The sequence below is a fragment of the Myxine glutinosa genome, chromosome 13 (genome assembly GCF_964187855.1).
Source record: "Myxine glutinosa chromosome 13, kmMyxGlut1.1, whole genome shotgun sequence".
Classification (NCBI taxonomy): domain Eukaryota; kingdom Metazoa; phylum Chordata; class Myxini; order Myxiniformes; family Myxinidae; genus Myxine; species Myxine glutinosa.
The window spans coordinates 87,375,207-87,397,265 of record NC_136273.1 but is presented as its reverse complement, the minus strand read 5'-3'; the positions used below and the strand labels follow the sequence as shown (position 1 = coordinate 87,397,265).

At 44.7% G+C, this 22,059-nt stretch overlaps 1 protein-coding gene across 1 annotated transcript in view; it reads right to left on the bottom strand.

The window, feature by feature from the left end:
• The window catches only part of ADCY8 (adenylate cyclase 8), a 251,177-nt gene that overhangs the window by 69,974 nt on the left and 159,144 nt on the right, over positions 1-22,059 (bottom strand). Inside the window, exon 10 of the mRNA XM_078767033.1 lies at positions 14,334-14,434. Coding sequence (XP_078623159.1) covers positions 14,334-14,434 — 101 coding nt within the window. The remainder of the gene's footprint in view (positions 1-14,333; positions 14,435-22,059) is intronic.

The following is a 22,059-nucleotide window of genomic DNA, read 5'->3' as shown; positions in this document are numbered from 1 at the left end:
TCTGTCCACGTGAGCTGTCTCGCCCCGCCCCCATTATCTCCTTGCCTTCCACCTTTTCCCCTGTTCACGTGACCCGTGGTTGTCCCTCAAGGCTCCCTCTCCCCGTTGGTATTTTTGTGGCTATAAGACTGTTCTTCACGGTTCTGTTTAAATATGTTTCAACTTTCCCCTGCAGTGCTTTATTCAGTGGTATATTACAACACGCTGTTTTTCTTCCTATTTAAAAGGCTTTTTTCAATTCCCTCTTCAACTCATTCCACTTCAAAAAAATATTCAATCTCTTACAATTCTTTCTCATTACATGCTCTAAATTCATATTCATTCCACCCCACCTACATCATTCTTAAACGGATCGCTAACTTGAAAATCACAATAAACCCAAATTGTTATAAATGTTCGTCTTTCATTAATCATCCACTTTCGAAACTCCCCCCTTGACCCACCCCTCCTAAACTCCCCCTCGCCCTTCCCATTCAAAACTCCCCCCCAACCCCTCCCCTTCAAATCTCCCCCCCCCCCCCCCAACCATCCCTCTCCAATTCTCCCCCCTCCCACCTCCTCCTCAAAGCTGCCTCCTCCCCACTTCATCTCCCTTCTATCTCATACCTCCACCTCCCCCAACCTTCACTTTCCTCTGCCCCCCCTCAAAGAACCCCTTACTGTGCCTCATCCCATCACCATCAAACCTTTCGTCCTCTTCATCCTTCCCTTTCTTGTAACTCTTCTGTAATCTCTGACACACTATCAACTGCTCTTCCTACCTCCCCCTCTCATCCTTCATCTGACCTTACCCCTCCCCTCCCCTGTCCTGCACCCAATGCTCCCCCTCTCTCCTCATTAACGGTATGGACCTCAATCAACCGGGGCCTTCGCTCAAACCTGATTGATCTCTCCATTCAGGTTGTTTCTGACAATCCAGACATGATCTGCTTAACAGAAACTTTCCTACTTCAAGATGTCTCTGATTCCTTAATATCTCTTCCTGGTTACTCCCTCCTCCGGTATGATATACCGGAGCCTCGTCCTGGTGGTGGGGTGGCTATCTTTATCAAAAATTCTCTTCCTCACTCTCCTTGCACTGCCCTCTCTCCACCCCACCCCCCAGGAGTACCTCTGCCTACGGCTTCCTCTCCACTCCCACCTTTTGTTCATATGTGTTTGTACCGTCCTCCAAACAGTGATGACTCCACTTACATTTCGCTGTCGGACAACATGGACCAACTTCTATCAACTCATCCAAACTCTCTCTTCCTCATATGTGGTGACTTCAACTGTCATCATGCCAGCTAGCTGGGTGTGGGTTCCTCTCTCACCAGCCATGGCACCTCAGCAAAGGACTTCTGCGACTCATTGGGACTGACACAATCTGTCAATTTCCCAACCCGTATCTCAGTCAATGGAGTATCTTCTCTTCTCGACTTGGTTATGACAAACTTCCCTGCAAATGTCTGCTGCTCTTCCTCTGCTCCAATCGGTTCTTCTGATCATGCGCTTGTTAAAGTGGACATCTCTCTGGCCATTCTCAGAGAGCCTCCTCAGCGCCGACGAGTCTGGCATGTCACTCAGGCTGACTGGCACAGTCTGCGAGCAGCCATAAATCATCTGGACTGGCCTCCCATCTCTACTGCCTCTGACATAAATTCTTCCTGGGAATTCTTCCAAAGCAAACTGCTCTCTCTCATGCACAGATTTATCCCATCTCGTCTTCAGTTGTCTTACCCTTCCTCCCGTCCATGGTACACTGAATCTTGTGGTGAGGCAACTGCCCTGAAACAACTTGCCTTTGCCTCTTGGAAGGCAAATCCAACTGAAGGCAATCTCAGTTCCTTCCACCAAGCTCAGAACAAGTGTGTGTCTACCCTCAGGAGTGCCAGGAAGCACTACCACCTCTCCACATTCAAGATTGAACTCTCAAACCTGTCTCCTTCCTCCAAATCCTGGTGGCGTATGGTCAAATCCGTTTCTGGTGTTTGTTCCCCCTCCATCCCCTCCCTTACCTCAAATGGCTACACAGTTGACACCGTACGTGACAAAGCCGAATGCCTCAACTCTGTATTTGCCTCAAAATCTTGTGTCCCAAGCCCATCTCTCTCTGTTCCCACCTTACCCAGTCGAACCCAACTGCTCCTGGACTCTGTGTCCTCTCCTGACAAGGTGGAAAAGTTTTTGTCAAACCTCGACTCTGATTCTGCAACTGGACCAGACGGCATCAGCCCACATGTCCTAAAATCCTGCTCTGCCACTCTATCTCACCCTCTCTCTGTTCTTTTCACCCTCTCTTTTGCTCAAGGTCATCTGCCAGCATCTTGGAAATCAGCAAACATTACCACTTTTCACAAAAAAGGTGCAAAAACAGATCCTTGCAACTACAGACCAATCAGCCTGCTCCCAATTATCAGCAAAGTCATGGAATCCATCATTGCTTTGGATATCAAATCCTTCCACTTCTCCAATGGCTTGATCTCTGATCATCAATTTGGATTCAGACCAGGTCATTCTACTCTGAACATGTTGCTTCTGCTGTCTCAACAATGGATGGAGGTCCTCAATGCCAAACAGGAAATCAGAGCTGTCTCCCTTGACATATCACGTGCCTTCGATACGGTCTGGCACCCAGCTCTGCTCACCAAACTCTCCTCCTATGGTATCCATGGAAATCTCCACTCATGGCTTGCGGACGTCCTCTCTGGTCGTAGGCAACGTGTGGCCCTGAATGGATTTCTCTCATCTCCCCCTTCCTGTTCTGGCTGGAGTTCCCCAGGGTAGTGTTCTGGGCCCTGTGCTATTTCTGGTCTTCATCAATGATCTCTCCGACTCTCTGGAAAATCCTCCCTATCTCTTTGCTGATGACTCCACTATCTGCTCTCTCCATTCCTCATCCCTCAGATCGGCAGTCTGCAGCCGCCTCACTCTCTGCAGACCTGGACAAAATCACAAACTGGTCAAATAAGTGGAACATGACTGACTTTCAATCCTGACAAATCTCACGCTCTTACTATGTCTCTCCGAAAAGACCGACTGGAAAACCCTCCCATCTACCTTCTCAACAATCCTCTCCAAGAAGTTCTGTCGCTCAAGCTTTTGGGTCTCACTATCTGCCATGATCTTTCTTGGGAAAACCACATTTCCAAGCTGGCCTCCAAAGCCAGTCGCCGACTGGGCATTCTCCATCGTGCGAAGTCCTTCCTTGGCCCACCTGAGCTCCTCACCACATACAAGGCTTTCATCCGCAGCTCAATGGAATACTGTTCCCCCCTCTGGGCCGGTGCTCCTGCCTCACACCTAGCTCGGCTTCACGCTGTTGAAAACAAAGATTTGTTACATATTTATGGGAATGTATGTGAATTACTATTCAGGTCTTTGCTTATCAATGTGTAGTCGATTAAGGGTTGTTGTGGTTGGAGGGTCAGGAGCCCTTCTGGAAAAAGAGACCGGAAACGGAAGAAGAAAGACACGAGGTCGAGAGAAGCGACGAGGATTCTTCTTCCTCGCCCCGCTCCGACGAGAGGTGGGATCGATATTGAGCCGTGTGGACAAGCGGCGTTCCCAAGCCCGTCTGGCGAGAGGAGTTACCGGGACGGGTACCTACCCGGTGGACACGTCAAGCTGCCGTGGGGCCGTGCACCGACCCAGCGTCTGGCACCATTCGCGGCACCGTCTACAAAGACGCGTACGGGTCGCACGTTGGGGCCTAACACGTGTTGCAAGCGGCGTGTGGCTTTTGCCTGCTTTACAGTACCCGCTTCGCGTGGCCAGGAGGGGGCTGCATCCGTTGTTCCCGGTACGATACATGCCCAGTGGAAAAACGTCCACCCGGGGTTCGTTCAACCGCCCGAGTGCGGCGAAGCCGACCATCATCTTGGTCAGGAGGGGCCCAGAGACATTGTGAGGGACAGAGACCAAAGGGGGTCGTGAGTACAAAAGGGGACACACGTATGTAAGATGGCCATCTTAATCATCTAGGGGATTGATTGTTGAGTGTGAATTGTGGATGGTGGATTGCTCGGGGAATATATCCTTGATTGTATCATGGAAATTGTATGGTATCATTACCCTTGAAATATATCATTGAAAATCAGTTTTCTCTTGGGTGGAATTCATAGGGATTGCGTTGCGAAAGCGCATATATATAATACCACTTTCTGGCGAAGTTCCTATCCCGGTCCGGGGGTCACCGAGACCAAGTAGTCACCGAGGGGACCACGTAACAGAATTGGGGGCTCGTCCAAATTACGATTTGCGGATTCGCAATTGGGTTTACGTCCGGGATCTAAAATTGTATAAAATAATAAAATAATATTTTTATTAATTAAAATTTATTAATTAAGTATTAATTGGTAATTTTTTGGGGAAATTGGGGGTAAAGTATTGGGTGAAGGTTAACAGGGGTTAACGATAGGCACCATGGCGTTTGTGGCACAGAACTTTGCGGTAACCCCGAGTGAGGCACAGTTCCGAGCGTTACTAAAGTCGGACCTCTTGAAATTGGCCAAACATTTTAACTTGGAGGTCCGAACTAATTTGAGGAAGGCAGAGTTGCAGGCCACGGTGATACAATCTATGGTGGGATTAGGAACATGGGACGAGTTAGCCTGGGAGTGGCTACCCGAAGAACCAGAAGACGTTGAGCTCCGGAAACTGGAGTTGCAATTACGGAGCCAGGAACGGATCAAAGAAGAAGAAAGGAAAGCAGAAGAGAGGAGAGAAGAGAAACAAGCACAGGAAAGGAGAGTGGAACGAGAACTCCAGGAAAGGTTAAAAGAAGAAGAAAGGAAAGCAGAAAAGGAAAGAGCAGAAGAAGAAAGGAAAGCAGAAAAGGAAAGAGCAGAAGAAGAAAGGAAAGCAGAAAAGGAAAGAGCAGAAGAAGAAAGGAAAGCAGAGGAGAGGAGAGAAGAGAAACAAGCAGAGGAGAGGAGAGCTGCAAGGGAACTCGAAGCAGAGGAGAGAAAAGCAGAAAGGGAATTAAAGGAACGTGACATGGAGCTTCGGCAGGAAATTAAATTCAAGGAGCTGGAGTTAATGAGAGAACGGGAAGAGGCACCACCCTTACTGACGGGGTTGACACCTAACCAGAAAACCTGGGATGTGGGCAGACATGTGAGGCTGGTTCCACCGTTCAGTGAAAAGGAAGTCGCGAAATTTTTCCCACACTTTGAGAAAGTGGCTCGACAATTAAACTGGCCGGAGGAGGCCTGGACCATACTAGTGCAAAGTGTGCTGGTGGGAAAAGCTCAAGAGATTTATTCGGCGCTACCAATTGCCCAATGTGCAGATTATGAGGTACTGAAGAAGCACATCCTCAAAGCCTATGAGTTGGTTCCGGAAGCTTACAGGCAAAAATTCAGGAATGCCAGGAAGAGGGAGAGTGAGACCCATGTGGAGTTTGCCAGAGTGAAAGAAAACATGTTTGATCGGTGGTGTGAGTCAAAGGAGTCGGGAAAGACTTCGAAACATTGCGTGACTTGATCCTGGTGGAGGAATTTCAGCAGTGTGTCCACGAGGACATCAAAGTGTACCTGCAGGAAAAGAAAGTACCAAAGTTGTGGGACGCAGCCACCATGGCAGATGAGTATGCCTTAACCCACCGAATAGGGGTCCACGAACCTAACTCCTCGCCTAGACTTCAGCAGGGGAGTTATGGAACACCCGGTGCGGAGAACGACCTTACATGGCGGCGGCCTCGAGATGATTATGGGGACAACTATGATACCCCAACTGTTAGAAATCAGAGGGCTACGGGCCCAAGACAAACGTATTTTCCGGGGGGCCCGAGGCAGACCACGAGTTTTTCCTCCGGGCCTACTTGCGCTTTTTGCAAGAAACCTGGACATGTGATGTCCCAATGTTATGCCCTGAAAAAGGAAAATCAGGAGCGGAGTTCGACTAGTACGACTCCAAATGCAATGGCCATTGTGAGAAATCGCCATCAAAAGGGTTACCAACCATTTATTTCAGAGGGGTTTGTGTCACTGGATGGAGCCTCGACTAACCGGAGACCGGTTAGGATATTGAGGGACACAGGAGCACATCAATCTTTAATGCTTGAAGGCATTTTGCCATGGTCCGAGGAGACGGCAACGGGGGATAGTGTTCGTTTACAGGGGATCGGGGGCGGTGTTAGTGCTCCACTTCATGTCATCCATTTGGAGTCCGATTTGGTGTCAGGACCGGTCACCGTCGGTTTACAAGCCACACTTCCTGTAGAGGGTGTATCTGTGGTTATCGGGAATGATTTGGCCGGGGGTCAAGTTTATGGTAACCTGAGGGTTGGTAAAGAGCCCAGCAGGGAAAATAACACCACACCAGCTCGGGATGGCGACAAAAGTACCAAGTTATTTGTAGGGGGACTGAACTTCAAAACAGAGGAAGAAGTTCTGACCTCTGTCCAACAGATATGGGCCGCTGGTGGAAGTGCGGTTGGTAAGAGACAGGGAAACGCAACAGTCAAGAGGGTTCGGCTTTGTCACGTTTGCAAGCACAAAAGACGCCAGAGAGGCAGAGAAGAATTGGAATGGCAAGGATTTGGAGGGTCGGACCATAACAGTAGGGAAGGCATTTCGTAGGCGTCGAGAGGTCTACCGGAGAGTACAACTGGGCGGTAGTTTTGGTGGTGGCCGCAATCAATATTATTATGGAGGCTCCCTGAGTTACGGCAGCTCCCGAAGGAAGGATTGTCAAAGTAGTGGCCGAGAAGGAGACCGCTATTCATGGGACTACAGTGACAAGCGGTCCCACCATAATTATTAGGGAAGTTCTGAAAAGCTGAAGCACTGAATGCGGCGGAGCCGCCGAGCCAAGATTCCTACACGGATTAACCGTGAACGCCACGTTCCTAAAGGCATCCAGGTAGAGAACTTTCCTGCACGGACTAACCGTGAACTCCACGTTCCTAAAGGCATCCATGTAGTGAATACTCGGCTTGGCCTCCCGGAAAAAGTGCTATTGAGTTGCTTAACTTTGGATCTTTGATCAACCCCTTAACCTTCATTCACAAGAAACTGACAGTCAAAGTCAGAGGGTCATGAGATGGAGTTTGGCTTGGCAGGAGTCCAACGGGAAATTGAACATGTAAAGGGCAGGGACAATGTCGTTGCTGGTGCTTTGTCCAGAGTGAATTACCTTTGAAAATCTCTGGGGGTTTTGTGAAATTTTGTTGCTTTATTTTTGAGTTGTGATAATTGTTGCCCAGGGGAACTGATGATTTGGGGGTTGAGTTATCTGGTTTGTTTATCCAAGTTGGCCGGCAAAGAAAGTTTTCGCTGGGTTCAACTTTCTTTCTTGAAGGGGGGGAGTGTTACATATTTATGGGAATGTATGTGAATTACTATTCAGGTCTTTGCTTATCAATGTGTAGTCGATTAAGGGTTGTTGTGGTTGGAGGGTCAGGAGCCCTTCTGGAAAAAGAGACCGGAAACGGAAGAAGAAAGACACGAGGTCGAGAGAAGCGACGAGGATTCTTCTTCCTCGCCCCGCTCCGACGAGAGGTGGGATCGATATTGAGCCGTGTGGACAAGCGGCGTTCCCAAGCCCGTCTGGCGAGAGGAGTTACCGGGACGGGTACCTACCCGGTGGACACGTCAAGCTGCCGTGGGGCCGTGCACCGACCCAGCGTCTGGCACCATTCGCGGCACCGTCTACAAAGACGCGTACGGGTCGCACGTTGGGGCCTAACACGCGTTGCAAGCGGCGTGTGGCTTTTGCCTGCTTTACAGTACCCGCTTCGCGTGGCCAGGAGGGGGCTGCATCCGTTGTTCCCTGTACGATACATGCCCAGTGGAAAAACGTCCACCCGGGGTTCGTTCAACCGCCCGAGTGCGGCGAAGCCGACCATCATCTTGGTCAGGAGGGGCCCAGAGACATTGTGAGGGACAGAGACCAAAGGGGGTCGTGAGTACAAAAGGGGACACACGTATGTAAGATGGCCATCTTAATCATCTAGGGGATTGATTGTTGAGTGTGAATTGTGGATGGTGGATTGCTCGGGGAATATATCCTTGATTGTATCATGGAAATTGTATGGTATCATTACCCTTGAAATATATCATTGAAAATCAGTTTTCTCTTGGGTGGAATTCATAGGGATTGCGTTGCGAAAGCGCATATATATAATACCACTTTCTGGCGAAGTTCCTATCCCGGTCCGGGGGTCACCGAGACCAAGTAGTCACCGAGGGGACCACGTAACAGAATTGGGGGCTCGTCCAAATTACGATTTGCGGATTCGCAATTGGGTCTACGTCCGGGATCTAAAATTGTATAAAATAATAAAATAATATTTTTATTAATTAAAATTTATTAATTAAGTATTAATTGGTAAATTTTTGGGGAAATTGGGGGTAAAGTATTGGGTGAAGGTTAACAGGGGTTAACGATAGGCACCATGGCGTTTGTGGCACAGAACTTCTTGGGAAAACCACATTTCCAAGCTGGCCTCCAAAGCCAGTCGCCGACTGGGCATTCTCCGTCGTGCGAAGTCCTTCCTTGGCCCACCTGAGCTCCTCACCACATACAAGGCTTTCATCCGCAGCTCAATGGAATACTGTTCCCCCCTCTGGGCCGGTGCTCCTGCCTCACACCTAGCTCGGCTTCACGCTGTTGAAAACAAAGATTTCAGAATCATTGGAATCTCCTGCGATGAAGCTAACTCCGAGGGCCTTTCACATACTCACCGCAGGCAGATTGGTGGTCTTTCTGTCTTCTACTGACTCCTCTCTGGCCTTGCTCCCTGAGCTCTCTCTGTGCTCTGTCCCCCTAATATTCCTACAGGTCACACAAGATCTGCCAGCAACCCTCTTATGGTTAAACTGCCAAAATCTCGGCTCTCTGCTCACCTTCACGCTTTCATTCCCCTTTTCTCCCACCTCTGGAACAAACTCCCCCACTCCCTTCAATCCCACTCCCCCCTCCAGGTCTTTAAAACAGTTGTTCACCACCATCTCTTATCTTCCCCTATCCAAAACCTTGATCTTTTCTACCCCCGCTAATTCACCCCAGATACACTTTTCTTTAATTCCAACTTCTTTCCTGGAAGTCCTTGCAGTGTTCATATGTTTTATACCTCTCCCACCTCCCCCCAAACCTATTATAATATAGCCCTCTCCCTCCCACATTTCTCTCGATGTCCCTGCTCTCGAATGTTGTGTTTGTGTCCTTCCCCCTCTCTCCCCATCTTGTCTACCGCTCCCCTTATTTTGTGTTTTATGTGTCGGTTTGACTTTTTGTGTGATTAATGTTAGCTCTTTCACGAGCCTCGAACTTGTATACAAAAAAAAAATAATAATAATAATAATGACTTGTTTGGAAGCTGACTTTGTTCAGCTCGAAGGTAAACTGGCTAAGAATAATAATACAAGAAACTACCAGTTATTACCAGAAAAGAAGTCTAAGTTGAGGGAGTTAATCCAGGAGAAAGCAGCAGGGTTGTTGCTCAGACTAAGGCTAAAGAACTTAAAGGTTTTAGATACACCTAGTAAAGCTTTTTTCATCTGGATTCTGTCAGTAAAGCACCCAAGAACATTTTTTCTGTAATTGAGCCTGGCGGAGCTGTTGTTGTAAATCCCAGAGACAGACGGTTATGTGTTCAAGATTTCTTTTCCAAACTGTTTTCAAAACAGGTTGTTTGTGATGAAACAATGATACTTTCAACCGATCCTCGTTAACTGAGCCCCAGCGGCTGAACATGGACTCGCCAATTACGCTCGAGGAGTTAACGCAAGCCCTGGCTGGAATTGACTCAGGAAGAGCCCCTGGAATCGATGGTCTGCCGGCTGAATTTTATGTGGAATTTTGGGAACTGTTCGGTCCAGAACTGATGCATGTTCTTGAATCATCACTGACTCATGGAGAATTGCCTTTAAGTTTGAGAAGAGCGGTGATGTCCCTTCTTCCAAAAGCTGGTGATTTGCGACACATGAAGAATTGGAGACCTGTTTCTCTACTAGGCACTGATTATAAAATCCTTTCAAAAGTTCTGGCGAATCGAGTTAAAAAGGTAATTTGCGATTTGGTTCACCCTGATCAGAGTTATTGTATCCCAGGTAGATCTATGTATGATAAGTGATAACATATTTTTCATTGGAGATCTGATAGATGGCAACTGTGTGCAGAATGACTTTGGTATGATTTTTCTTGATTTAGAAAAGGCTTTTGATAGCATCGATCACGTCTTTTTGAATCATGTGCTTGAAGCTTGTGGATTTGGAGCTAATTTCAGGACTTGTATTGCTTTATTGTACAACAATATATTCAGTTTAGTCAAGGTGAACAATGAGCTTTGTTCTCCCATACAGGTTCAAAGGGGGGTAAGGCAAGGTTGCCCTGTCTCCGGCTTACTGTTCACCCTTGTAATGGAATCACTTCTCGTGTTACTAAGGAATAACGTTTCTGGAATGAGTATATCTCCTGAACATCCTCCAGTTGTCGTATCGGCGTATGCTGATGATGTTGCAGTCATTGTTAAAAACAATAACGACATTGCAGCTCTTGCTAAGTGCCTACATTTGTTTTGTTTAGCTTCCTCATTGAAGTGCAACTGGGAAAAGAGCAAAGTGTTATGGGTTCCCTCTGTCAGGAACAGTGCATCTGGAATGCCCCAAGGTCCGCCAATACACCTTCCTGCAAGTTTAAAGTGGGTGGATGATGGTGTTCGCTATCTTGGAGTGTTTCATGGATCCCCACAGTACGGCCAGAAGAACTGGGAAGGTGTTGCTGAACGCATAAAAAAGAGATTGAGTAGGTGGAGGAGAGCCATCCCTCACCTTTCCTATAAGGGCCGAGTTTTGGTCGTCAAGAATCTAGTCGCCTCCTTCTTGTGGCACACATTCATCTGCCTGCAACCACCAGAAGGCTTGGTGAAGGAAGTGTAAAGGCAACTGTTGGAGTTATTTTGGGGAGGTCATCACTGGTTACGGCCAAACGTTGTATGCCGTCCATTGGCCGAGGGTGGCCAGAGTATGATAGACGTCAGGAGCCGTATAATGGCCTTTCAGCTATGCTCTGTGCAAAAACTTTTGACGAAAGAGCAATTACCAAACCATGTTTTGGCCACCCACATTTTGCGGCAAGCTGGCGGGCTAGGATATGGCCACGAATGTTTCTTGGTCCTGCTTCAATAAGTTGACATATCTCCTCTTCCAGTTTTTTATCAGAGTGTGTTGAATGCTTGGCAGAACCTCACAGTGTGCCATCATGAAGACAACTACGACATCCATATGTTTGCACAAGAGCCTTTGTTCTGCAATCGGCTTTTCCCTAACATGCCCAAAAGTAGAGACCTCTGCCAGCATTTCATAATTGCCAGCATCACAAAATTATGGCACCTCCGGCAAGTTTCAGGTTGCGGGTAGAAATCAGCTCGAGAAGTAGCCGAGCTAGCAGGAATTCGGTCTGAAAGAGTGACTGCAAAAGTGTTGAGAGAGGCGATACGAATAGGGGTACGGCTGAGAGTATGCTGGTCCCATGAGCTCGAACCATTGCACGATGAGTGGGTTTTTCCTGGGTTATTGGTGCACTTCAAGTCGAAAGACTTACCCCCGGTTAGCATGGGGTTAAGCCCCTTTCAAGAGACTAGCAGTAAAGAGCTATACAAGTCATGTGTCAAGTTACTGCTGGGGGATATGCCGCTAAATGGAGTAATCCGGTGGAAGAGACTGTTGCCTGTGGGACCCCCCTTTGAACCTGTATGGGACTCCATGTATAGCAAGCTCGTAAGTAAAAGATCTGGTGATCTCCAATGGAGACTGATCCACTGGATAGTCCCCTCCAATAAGTTAATCAACCATTTCTCTCCTACATCCACATGTTGCCCGTTCTGCATATGTACGGAGGACGTGTTCCACGCCTTCATTAATTGTGTGAGATTGGTTCCTTTGTTTCGGTGGTTTAATCTTGTGGCACACCGAATGAATGTTGTTTTCTCGTTGCGTTCTTTTATTTTTGGCTTTAATGCCAAGTCAAGCAAGGAAAACATGTTAATGAGGTTTCTTGTCGCAACAGCCAAGCTGGCAATATATCTCTCAAGAAGGGAGAAATTTAACGGTAAACCTGCCGGAGAATGCAATGTTATGTTGTTTTTCAATGCCCTCGTGTCAGCAAGACTTAAACTAGAGTTTTGTTTCTATAAGGATGCAAACAATCTTGATGAATTCACCAATACTTGGTGTCATGAAGGGTTGTGTGAGGTTCGTGAGAACCAACTGTCAATATTTTTGTAGTTTTTTTGTAGGTTGTATAAAGTTAATGGTTTATTTTGGCAATCTGTGTGTTGTGATACTTCTGGAACCTTTTCGTTTCATTGCTTTTCATGAATTTATGGTTGGTGTAAATATATAATTTTCTTTTTTTTTTGTATTATTTTGATAATAAAGACTTCAAAAGTCTCTCGTCCTCTCTCTCTCTCCTCCTCCCCCCCCTCCTCCTACTCCTCCTCCTCCTCCTCCTTTCTCTCTCTCTCTCTCTCTCTCTCTCTCTCTCTCTCTCTCTCTCTCTCTCTTTCTCTTTCTCTTTCTCTCGGTCTCCGTCCCACTCCCTCCCCCATCCCTTTCCTCTCTCTCCCCTCTCCCCTCCCCCCCCCCCTTACAAACTGTATGATTACAAGTCCTCTATTGGTGTAATTTCTTGAAAGGGTGTTGGAGAGGAGGATAAGGATGAAAGTGAAGATCGACGAAATGCAGTTTGGATTTATGCCAGGAAGAGGAACGACAGACGCGCTTTTCATTGTGAGGCAGTTGCAGGAGAAGTACATGGAGAAGAGGAAGAAGTTGTTTCTTGGGTTTGTTGATCTGGAGAAAGCATTCGATCGGGTTCCATGCAAAGTATTGACATGGGCATTGAGGAAGTTAGGAGTGGAGGAATGGTTGATCAGAGTAGTGATTTCAATGTACAAAAGAGCGCGCACAGCTGTAAGGACGAAGGACGGGAACAGTGGTGAGTTTGAGATGAAGGTGGGAGTGCATCAGGGGTCGGTACTAAGTCCACTACTATTTGTAGCTGTGATGGAGGTGCTGGCTCAGAACGTAAAGGAGGGTTTACCGTGGGAGTTGTTGTATGCAGATGATCTGGTGTTGATTGCGGAAAGTATGGATGGACTGAAGGAAAAGATGAACACGTGGAAGGAATGTATGGAGACAAAAGGTCTGAAGGTGAATATCGGAAAGACGAAGGTGATGGCAAGTGGTAAAGCATGTGGTGAGGTGGAAAGAACTGGGAAGTGGCCCTGTGCTGTGTGTAGGAAGGGTGTCGGAGTGAACTCCATTCAGTGTACAATGTGCGCTGAGTGGGTTCATCAAAAATGTAGTGGTCTGAGAGGGTCATTAACCAGTGTGCCAGCTACATTCAAATGTAAGGTGTGCACAGAGGGAGCTGCAGATGGAGGAAATGTTGAGTTGGATCTTGGAGACGGTGTGAAGCTGGAAGGTGTGAAAACATTTTGCTACCTCGGAGACATGCTGAATGGAGAAGGTGGATCAGACTCGGCAACGGTTGCTCGAGTGAGATGTGCATGGAAGAAGTTTCGGGAATTGAGTGGCGTGCTGATGATGAGGGGAGTGTCGTTGAAGCTGAAGGGAAAGGTGTATGCTGCATGTGTGAGAAGTGTTATGATTTATGGGAGCGAGACATGGGTATTGAACGTAGAGCAGCAACGAAGGTTGGAAAGGGTGGAAATGCGAATGGTTCGACGGATGTGCGGAGTATCGTTGAGAGAGAGGAAGACAAATGATGAATTGCGAAAGATGATGGGAATAGAGCCTGTGATTGATGCTGTGAAGAGGAACAGGTTGAGATGGTTTGGTCATGTGTTGAGGAAGGATGAAAGTGACTGGTTGAGAAGAGTGATGGAAATGAATGTAGAAGGAAGTAGAAGACGGGGAAGACCGAGAAAGACTTGGCTAAAGATGGTGGAAGAAGAAATGTGGGCAAGGGGGTTAACAAGGAGAGATGCAGAAAATAGGGCAAAATGGAGAAGATTGTCATGGGGACCGCAAGGCTAACCCCCGCTCTAGCAGGGAAAATGGCCTTTTAAAATGCATGTTGTTGTTGTTGTTGTGTATTGGTGTAATTTCTCTCCAGCTAAAAACTGAAATGTACAAAAGTGACAATGATTTCGGAAAGAGAAAAAAGGACCTTTAACTGATGTTAGGACATTAACCAATAAAGTTATTTCACCGCTACAGCTGCAACAGATGGCGGCAGAATAGTGAAAGGAGAGGATGTGTGACCACGATGGTGAGAGGGTACAGCGACATTCACATGGTAATGTGTATGCTGCTGGCAAAGTGGGAGATCATTGTGCTTCAGATGATGGATGACTATGTTGTGTAGAGAAGGATACTTACTCGGCAGGAGGCACGACACAGTGCACGGCCAAAACGAAGGCATGAATGATAAAGGCACAGACGAGGTTTGTCTTGAACACTTCATCACGCATCTGGCAATACTGGAAGGGAAAGAAAGGGGAGGTAGGAAACGGGTGCAGAAATGGGGTTAGTGAAACTATGAGAGTCCATTAAAATCATATTTCATATTTTCCTCTCTTCCCATGACTACTCACTCTCTTGCGCACTAATGACGTGTGGGGCTGTGCGAGTGAGGCTTCTTGCATCACTCTGTTTCATGGTACCCTAGATGTAGATGAGGTCTCAAACAGTATACTCTGAAGCCGATTTTGTTTTGCTGATGATTGATGAGGTCCAAAGGGAGTAACACATCATACAGCTGACACTTACATTTCTGAACTTTCATCAGAAGTCTTTCTCTCGAGACCTCGAAGGGCTGAGATGATGAATGATGCCAGGGTCCTCCACCGATGACCGAGGCTGGCAGGACAATGTTTTATTATGTTTTTTTTGTATGTAGGATATCGGTATTATTTTGAGTGTGCTGTGAGAGAGGAAGTTTGTATTATATGAGTGTATCATGTGTTGAAATCATTTTGAATATATGTACACACACACACATATATATATATATATATATATATATATATATATATATATGACTCCATGGTAAGATCTCCAACCTTTAATTGAACAAACAATGACTCAACGTTTCGATTAACAACATGTGAAGCCACACGCCTCCGTTAATCTTCCTCAAGAGTGATAAAATCATCTCAACATCCCCTTACATGCACAGTGGGCGGGGTATATGCAAAGTGGTGTGGGCAATGCTGGACAGCCAATGAAACCGTATCACACCGCTCTTGTGAACGGAGACGTTACCGACCAAATTTAAAAATCAACCGCATATTAACAGTTCAAAATAATCCTGTAAGCAATGCTGGATTATAACGCAAGTGTTGAGAAAATCCAGAACAATCATTACATTTAATCAAAAGTTAAACTTGCAAACAATTAAATTGTAAATTAAATTCAAACTGTAAATATATTAAAGCCCAATTTTTTTTTTTAAGACAAAAGAAAATTGTCACATTATCAAGATCATCACATGTGGCCCTATGCGGTAAAGGTGAATGCGGGAAGGAGGTTGGTTTTAGGGAGGATAAAATGGGGGGGGGGGACCAGAGGGGGTTGGAAGTGGAGGGGGGGTGTGGGAGAGGGGTGGTTTGGAGGGATTGGAGGTGGGAGGGGGCAATTTGTCCGAATAAAAACCTTGTGTGATATATTATGTGGACTCGTTGTTCAAAGTACGGAATGCCTGCTTCGTTTACAGTAGCGTCCCTGTATAAAGAGAGTTGTGTCAACTCAAATTTGGACGCCATTTTGTGTCTAAGTGTGTCGGATTAGATATACATGTGCATTCGCGATATGGGGTGATATATTCTAAACCTGCTAAAAAAAAAAATTTACTACACATATTTAGTCTTATTATTACATACAGGTGATATTTGTTTTGTCAAAAACTCAGCTATTGCCGTGAAAAAGAGCTGTGTGGTGATATTAAAAGTGGTATGGCAATGCATATTACAAGCCAACACTGCATATAAGAGCAAACATTATAAGTAAGACAAACCAATGCTGTCGTTCTCTGAATTTTAATAACTTTTAGAAAGGAGTGTGGGCATATCCAATATTTTTTAAAGGGTGCCGAGAGCAATTCCGGTGTAGGATTTCCAGCCGACATATAGTCTAACACACTTAAAACAAATTCTGTACGTGGTATTGCCATATTTCTGACTTTTTATTATTTTGTTTTTTTATTATTTATAATTTTTATTTTATTATTTTTATATATTTTTATATTTATATATATTTTTTATATATATTTATATTTTTTAAATATTTTATAAAATTATATAATATTTTATATTTTTAATATAATATATTATTATTTTAATATATATAATATATATATAATATATATATATATATATATAATATATAATATATATAATAATATATATAATATATATAATATATATATATTATATATATATATAATAATATATATAATATATATATAATAATATATATAATAATATATATTATATATATATATATATATTATATTATTATATAATTATATATTATATATAATATATATATATATATAATTATATTATATATAATTATAATTACTAGGGCATGCCCGTACTATATATACTAGGGCATGCCCGTACTATATATATGCCCGTACTATATATCTATCTAAAATTATATCCCCCCCCTCTATTTACATGAAATGGTTTGGTCCATTCGCAACGCCAAAGCGAACGGCGAACGGCTTGCGAGTACAGTGACAATCCCCCCCCTCTATTTACATGAAATGGTTTCGTCCATTCGCAACGACCACAGAACCCCCCCCCCTCTATTTACATGGAATGGTTTGGTCCATTCGCAACGCCGGCACACGCGATCGTTCGCTGCTCTCTGATTGGTTGAATCGTTTTTTGTACATAGCTCGGTAAGTAATTGTCCGATTAATATGAAACCTTGAAAAGGCACATCCTCGGGTCCCCAGCAATATACCTGGCAAGTTAAAAGTATATCGGACCCGTGGTTGTCGAGAAACAGCGGTCACAGACAGACAAACGTACAAACGTACAAACGTACAGAGATTACTGGAATTATAGATAGATATATCTAAAATTATATCCCCCCCCTCTATTTACATGAAATGGTTTGGTCCAAAGCGAACGGCTTGCGAGTACGGTGACCCCCCCCCCCCCCCCCCCCCCTCTATTTACATGAAATGGTTTGGTCCAAAGCGAACGGCTTGCGGAGTTTGGTAAAGAAATCGCCATAGCTCGGTAACTACTTGTCCGATTAATATGAAACCTTGAAAAGGCACATCCTCGGGTCCCCAGCAATATACCTGGCAAGTTTAAAGTATATCGGACCCTTGGTTGTCGAGAAACAGCGGTCACGTACACACACACAGAGATTACTGGAATTATAGATAGATAATTATATTATAATTATATTATAATATTATTATATATTATAATATAATATATAATATATAATATATATATAATATAATATATAATATATAATATATATAATATATATTTTATATATATTATATTATAATTATATATATATAATTATATATTATATATATATATATATATTAATATTATATATATATTATTATATTATATATTATATATATATATATATATTATATAATAATAATATATATATTATTATATATATATAATAATATATATATAATAATATATATAATATATATAATATATATATATTATATATATTATAATAATATATATAATATATATAATATAAATATAATATATTTTATAATATATTATTTTATATAATATATATTTATATTTTATAATATTAATATTTATATTTATATTTATATATATTTATATATATTTATATATTTTTATATATATATATTTCTGACTTTATTATTTTTATTATTATTCTGACATATTTCTTTTCCATATTTCTGACTTTATCACTTGGAAATCTATACATCTTATATTTCCCAGATTGGTTTGAACAACCAAAAGCAGAACAACCAGTCATTTTGTTTGGCAATAAACAACATTCCCGTACCAAGCTGACGTTCACGCACGGTGAAGTTAGACACAAAATGGCACCACGAAATCACGTGACCAGAAATCTCGGGTCAGCGCATGGCGCAACTCTCTTTATACAGGGACTCTAGTTTACACAAGAGTGGGTCAAAAGCTACCGGTAAGTCAACGACCTCTTGTGTGATCGAGGTAACAGTTTCTTCTGTGTGCCAAGCCTCCAAAACACGTCTTCTGTTTCTGTTAGGTGTGGAGCCCAAAATATCAACCCTGTCCCATAAAGGTGTGTGGCCTTCCTTAAGGCCGTGCTTGGCAATAGCAGATCTGCTAGGATAATTACATTCGAATGCTTTTTGGTGTTCAGTAATACGTTGACCTAAGGTCCTCCCGGTTTCACCCACATACTCAGCTCCACAACCAGAGGGCACTACGTATACCACCCCTGACCTATCCTTCCTCGGAAGCTTGTCCTTGACCCTCATAAGGCTTGGCGAAGGGTGAAAACCGGTGTGAAACTCACCCTCACTCCTGCCGATTTCAAAATTCTGCCGACCCTCTGTGAAACCCCCGGTACAAAAGGGAGAACACACCAACCCTTTGGTTGTTCTCGCGGTCTCAGCCTGTTGTGTGGGGAAGCCCTTATCGTTTTCCTGTTGGGTAGCAAGCTATCAGGATAGCCATTTGCCCTTAACACATTTTGAAGATGGTCCACCTCACTCATCTCGTCTTCAAAGGTAGATGGTAAATCACGTGCTCTTTTTGAGAGGGTGTGCACCACCGATCTTTTGTGTTCCATTGGATGGCAAGACTTGAAATCAAGGTAGCGATCAGTGTGTGTAGGTTTTCTGTACACCGTTACCTTTAAGGCTCCTTTGGGATCCCTTGCTACGAGTGTATCCAGGAAGGGAAGGGCTCCATTTAACGACTACCTGTCGAGTTATGGGACCGAATACAACGGAGAGCTCACACTTTCGCGGAGCACACTCGGACATCGGTGGGGAAACGACATCAACGAAAGTTCACAGCATTGGTTGATGAAACCACACATCGCATGACTCCCGTCGTTGACGTGAACATTCTTCGGAACCGGTGGGTGGTTAACAGGTCGAGTACACAGCTCTCGGAGGCACAAACCAGCTTGTTGCAGAAGGGCCTTAATTTTGCCATCACTCCCCGATTTGTTCCGAAAGACACCATTGTATCACGGGTGGAATCTGCGATGATGAATCTTGATAACACCACCAAGAACGAAATCAGATCACGTGTGGCTGCTGTTTTACTTCGCCCTCCGCAATTTTCACGCAACAATTTCAATTTGGACCCGAAAGAACAACAAGCTTTACGAGAGTTACGCAACATGGACGATGTGGTGTTCTTACCAGCGGACAAAGGACGGGCAACGGTGCTCATGGATCGTCTTGTATACACGAACAAAATGCAGGATATGTTGGCTGACCAAAGTACTTATGAACGGTTAACCGCAGATCCAACGAAGAAGGAGGAACGAAGGTTAAACTCAATGCTTGCCAGATTAAAAGCGACTGGGAGATTATCAGCTGCGGCATACAAACGTCTGTACAGCAGTAAGGGCGTGGCTCCCAGGGCATACGGGCTCCCGAAAGTGCACAAAGAGGGATTTCCGCTACGGTTAATCGTTTCCTGTATTAATGGTCCATCATATGCGCTATCCAAGTTTTTGGCAAACATTTTGAAGCATTTGGTGGGGACGACAGAGCGAACCGTACACAATAGCACAGCATTTGCTGAAAGAGTGAAGCAGCTCACCATCGAGGCACACGAGACCATGGTTTCGTTTGATGTTGTGTCTTTATTTACCAACGTGCCCATAGCCCTGGCGATTGAGGTGGCAGACCGGCGTTTGATGGAGGATGATCGATGGAAAGAGACTGCGGGAGCTTTAAGCCCGATGGACGTCTGTGACATGCTTTCTACCTGCCTCTCTTCCACCTACTTTGTATTTAATGAGGTATATTACAAGCAGGTTTATGGCACCGCCATGGGTTCCCCGGTATCGGCTGTGATTGCCAACATGGTGATGGAGGATTTGGAGGAACGCACCATTCCAGCCCTGTTAGTGCAACCACGTGTTTGGTTCCGGTACGTGGATGACACATTTGTCATCTGTCATTCTGATGAGGTGGGCATCATCCATGAGACCATAAATAAAACTTTTTCCTCCATTAATTTCACCATTGAAGAGGAGAAAAATGGAGCCCTTCCCTTCCTGGATACACTCGTAGCAAGGGATCCCAAAGGAGCCTTAAAGGTAACGGTGTACAGAAAACCTACACACACTGATCGCTACCTTGATTTCAAGTCTTGCCATCCAATGGAACACAAAAGATCGGTGGTGCACACCCTCTCAAAAAGAGCACGTGATTTACCATCTACCTTTGAAGACGAGATGAGTGAGGTGGACCATCTTCAAAATGTGTTAAGGGCAAATGGCTATCCTGACAGCTTGCTACCCAACAGGAAAACGATAAGGGCTTCCCCACACAACAGGCTGAGACCGCGAGAACAACCAAAGGGTTGGTGTGTTCTCCCTTTTGTACCGGGGGTTTCACAGAGGGTCGGCAGAATTTTGAAATCGGCAGGAGTGAGGGTGAGTTTCACACCGGTTTTCACCCTTCGCCAAGCCCTTATGAGGGTCAAGGACAAGCTTCCGAGGAAGGATAGGTCAGGGGTGGTATACGTGGTGCCCTGTGGTTGTGGAGCTGAGTATGTGGGTGAAACCGGGAGGACCTTAGGTCAACGTATTACTGAACACCAAAAAGCATTTGAATGTAATTATCCTAGATCCCTGGTGTTGGGCTAGCGGCTAGGGTGCCGGCTTACGATCCAAGGATCCTGGGTTCGAATCCCGGTCGATCGCTGAATTAACGCCACGGGGGTTGACTCAGCCTGTCATGCCTTCCGAGGTCGGCTAATTGAGTACCAGTTCACTGGTAATTCCCTGTTTGTCGTTAAAGGCGGCAAAAAGGGTTGGCGTCAGGAAGGGCATCCGGCCGTAAAACATTGCTTCAAATAGGGGACCGAAAAACAACAACAACCACGGTTCCCGAAAAAGGCCAACCCCCGCTTTGCGGGGAAAAATGGCCTCTAAAGGTGTTTTTTTTTTTTTTTATCCTAGCAGATCTGCTATTGCCAAACACGGCCTTAAGGAAGGCCACACACCTTTATGGGACAGGGTTGATATTTTGGGCTCCACACCCAACAGAAACAGAAGACGTGTTTTGGAGGCTTGGCACACAGAAGAAACTGTTACCTCGATCACACAAGAGGTCGTTGACTTACCGGTAGCTTTTGACCCACTCTTGTGTAAACGAAGCAGGCATTCCGTACTTTGAACAACGAGTCCACATAATATATCACACAAGGTTTTTATTCGGACAAATTGCCCCCTCCCACCTCCAATCCCTCCAAACCACCCCTCTCCCACAGCCCCCCCCCTCCACTTCCAACCCCCTCTGGTTCCTCCCCCCCCCCCCCCATTTTATCCCCCCTAAAACCAACCTCCTTCCCGCATTCACCTTTACCGCATAGGGCCACATGTGATGATCTTGATAATGTGACAATTTTATTTTGTCTTAAAAAAAAAATTTTGGCTTTAATATATTTACAGTTTTAATTTAATTTACAATTTAATTGTTTGCAAGTTTAACTTTTGATTAAATGTAATGATTGTTCCGGATTTTCTCAACACTTGCGTTATAATCCAGCATTGCTTACAGGATTATTTTGAACTGTTAATATGCGGTTGATTTTTGAATTTGGTCGGTAACGTCTCCGTTCACGAGAGCGGTGTGATACGGTTTCATTGGCTGTCCAGCATTGCCCACCCCACTTTGCATATACCCCGCCCACTGTGCATGTAAGGGGATGTTGAGATGATTTTATCACTCTTGAGGAAGATTAACGGAGGCGTGTGGCTTCACATGTTGTTAATCGAAACGTTGAGTCATTGTTTGTTCAATTAAAGGTTGGAGATCTTACCATGGAGTCATTTGGATATACTCCCAACCGCAAATCTTTGCTTATATATATATATATATATATATATATATATATAT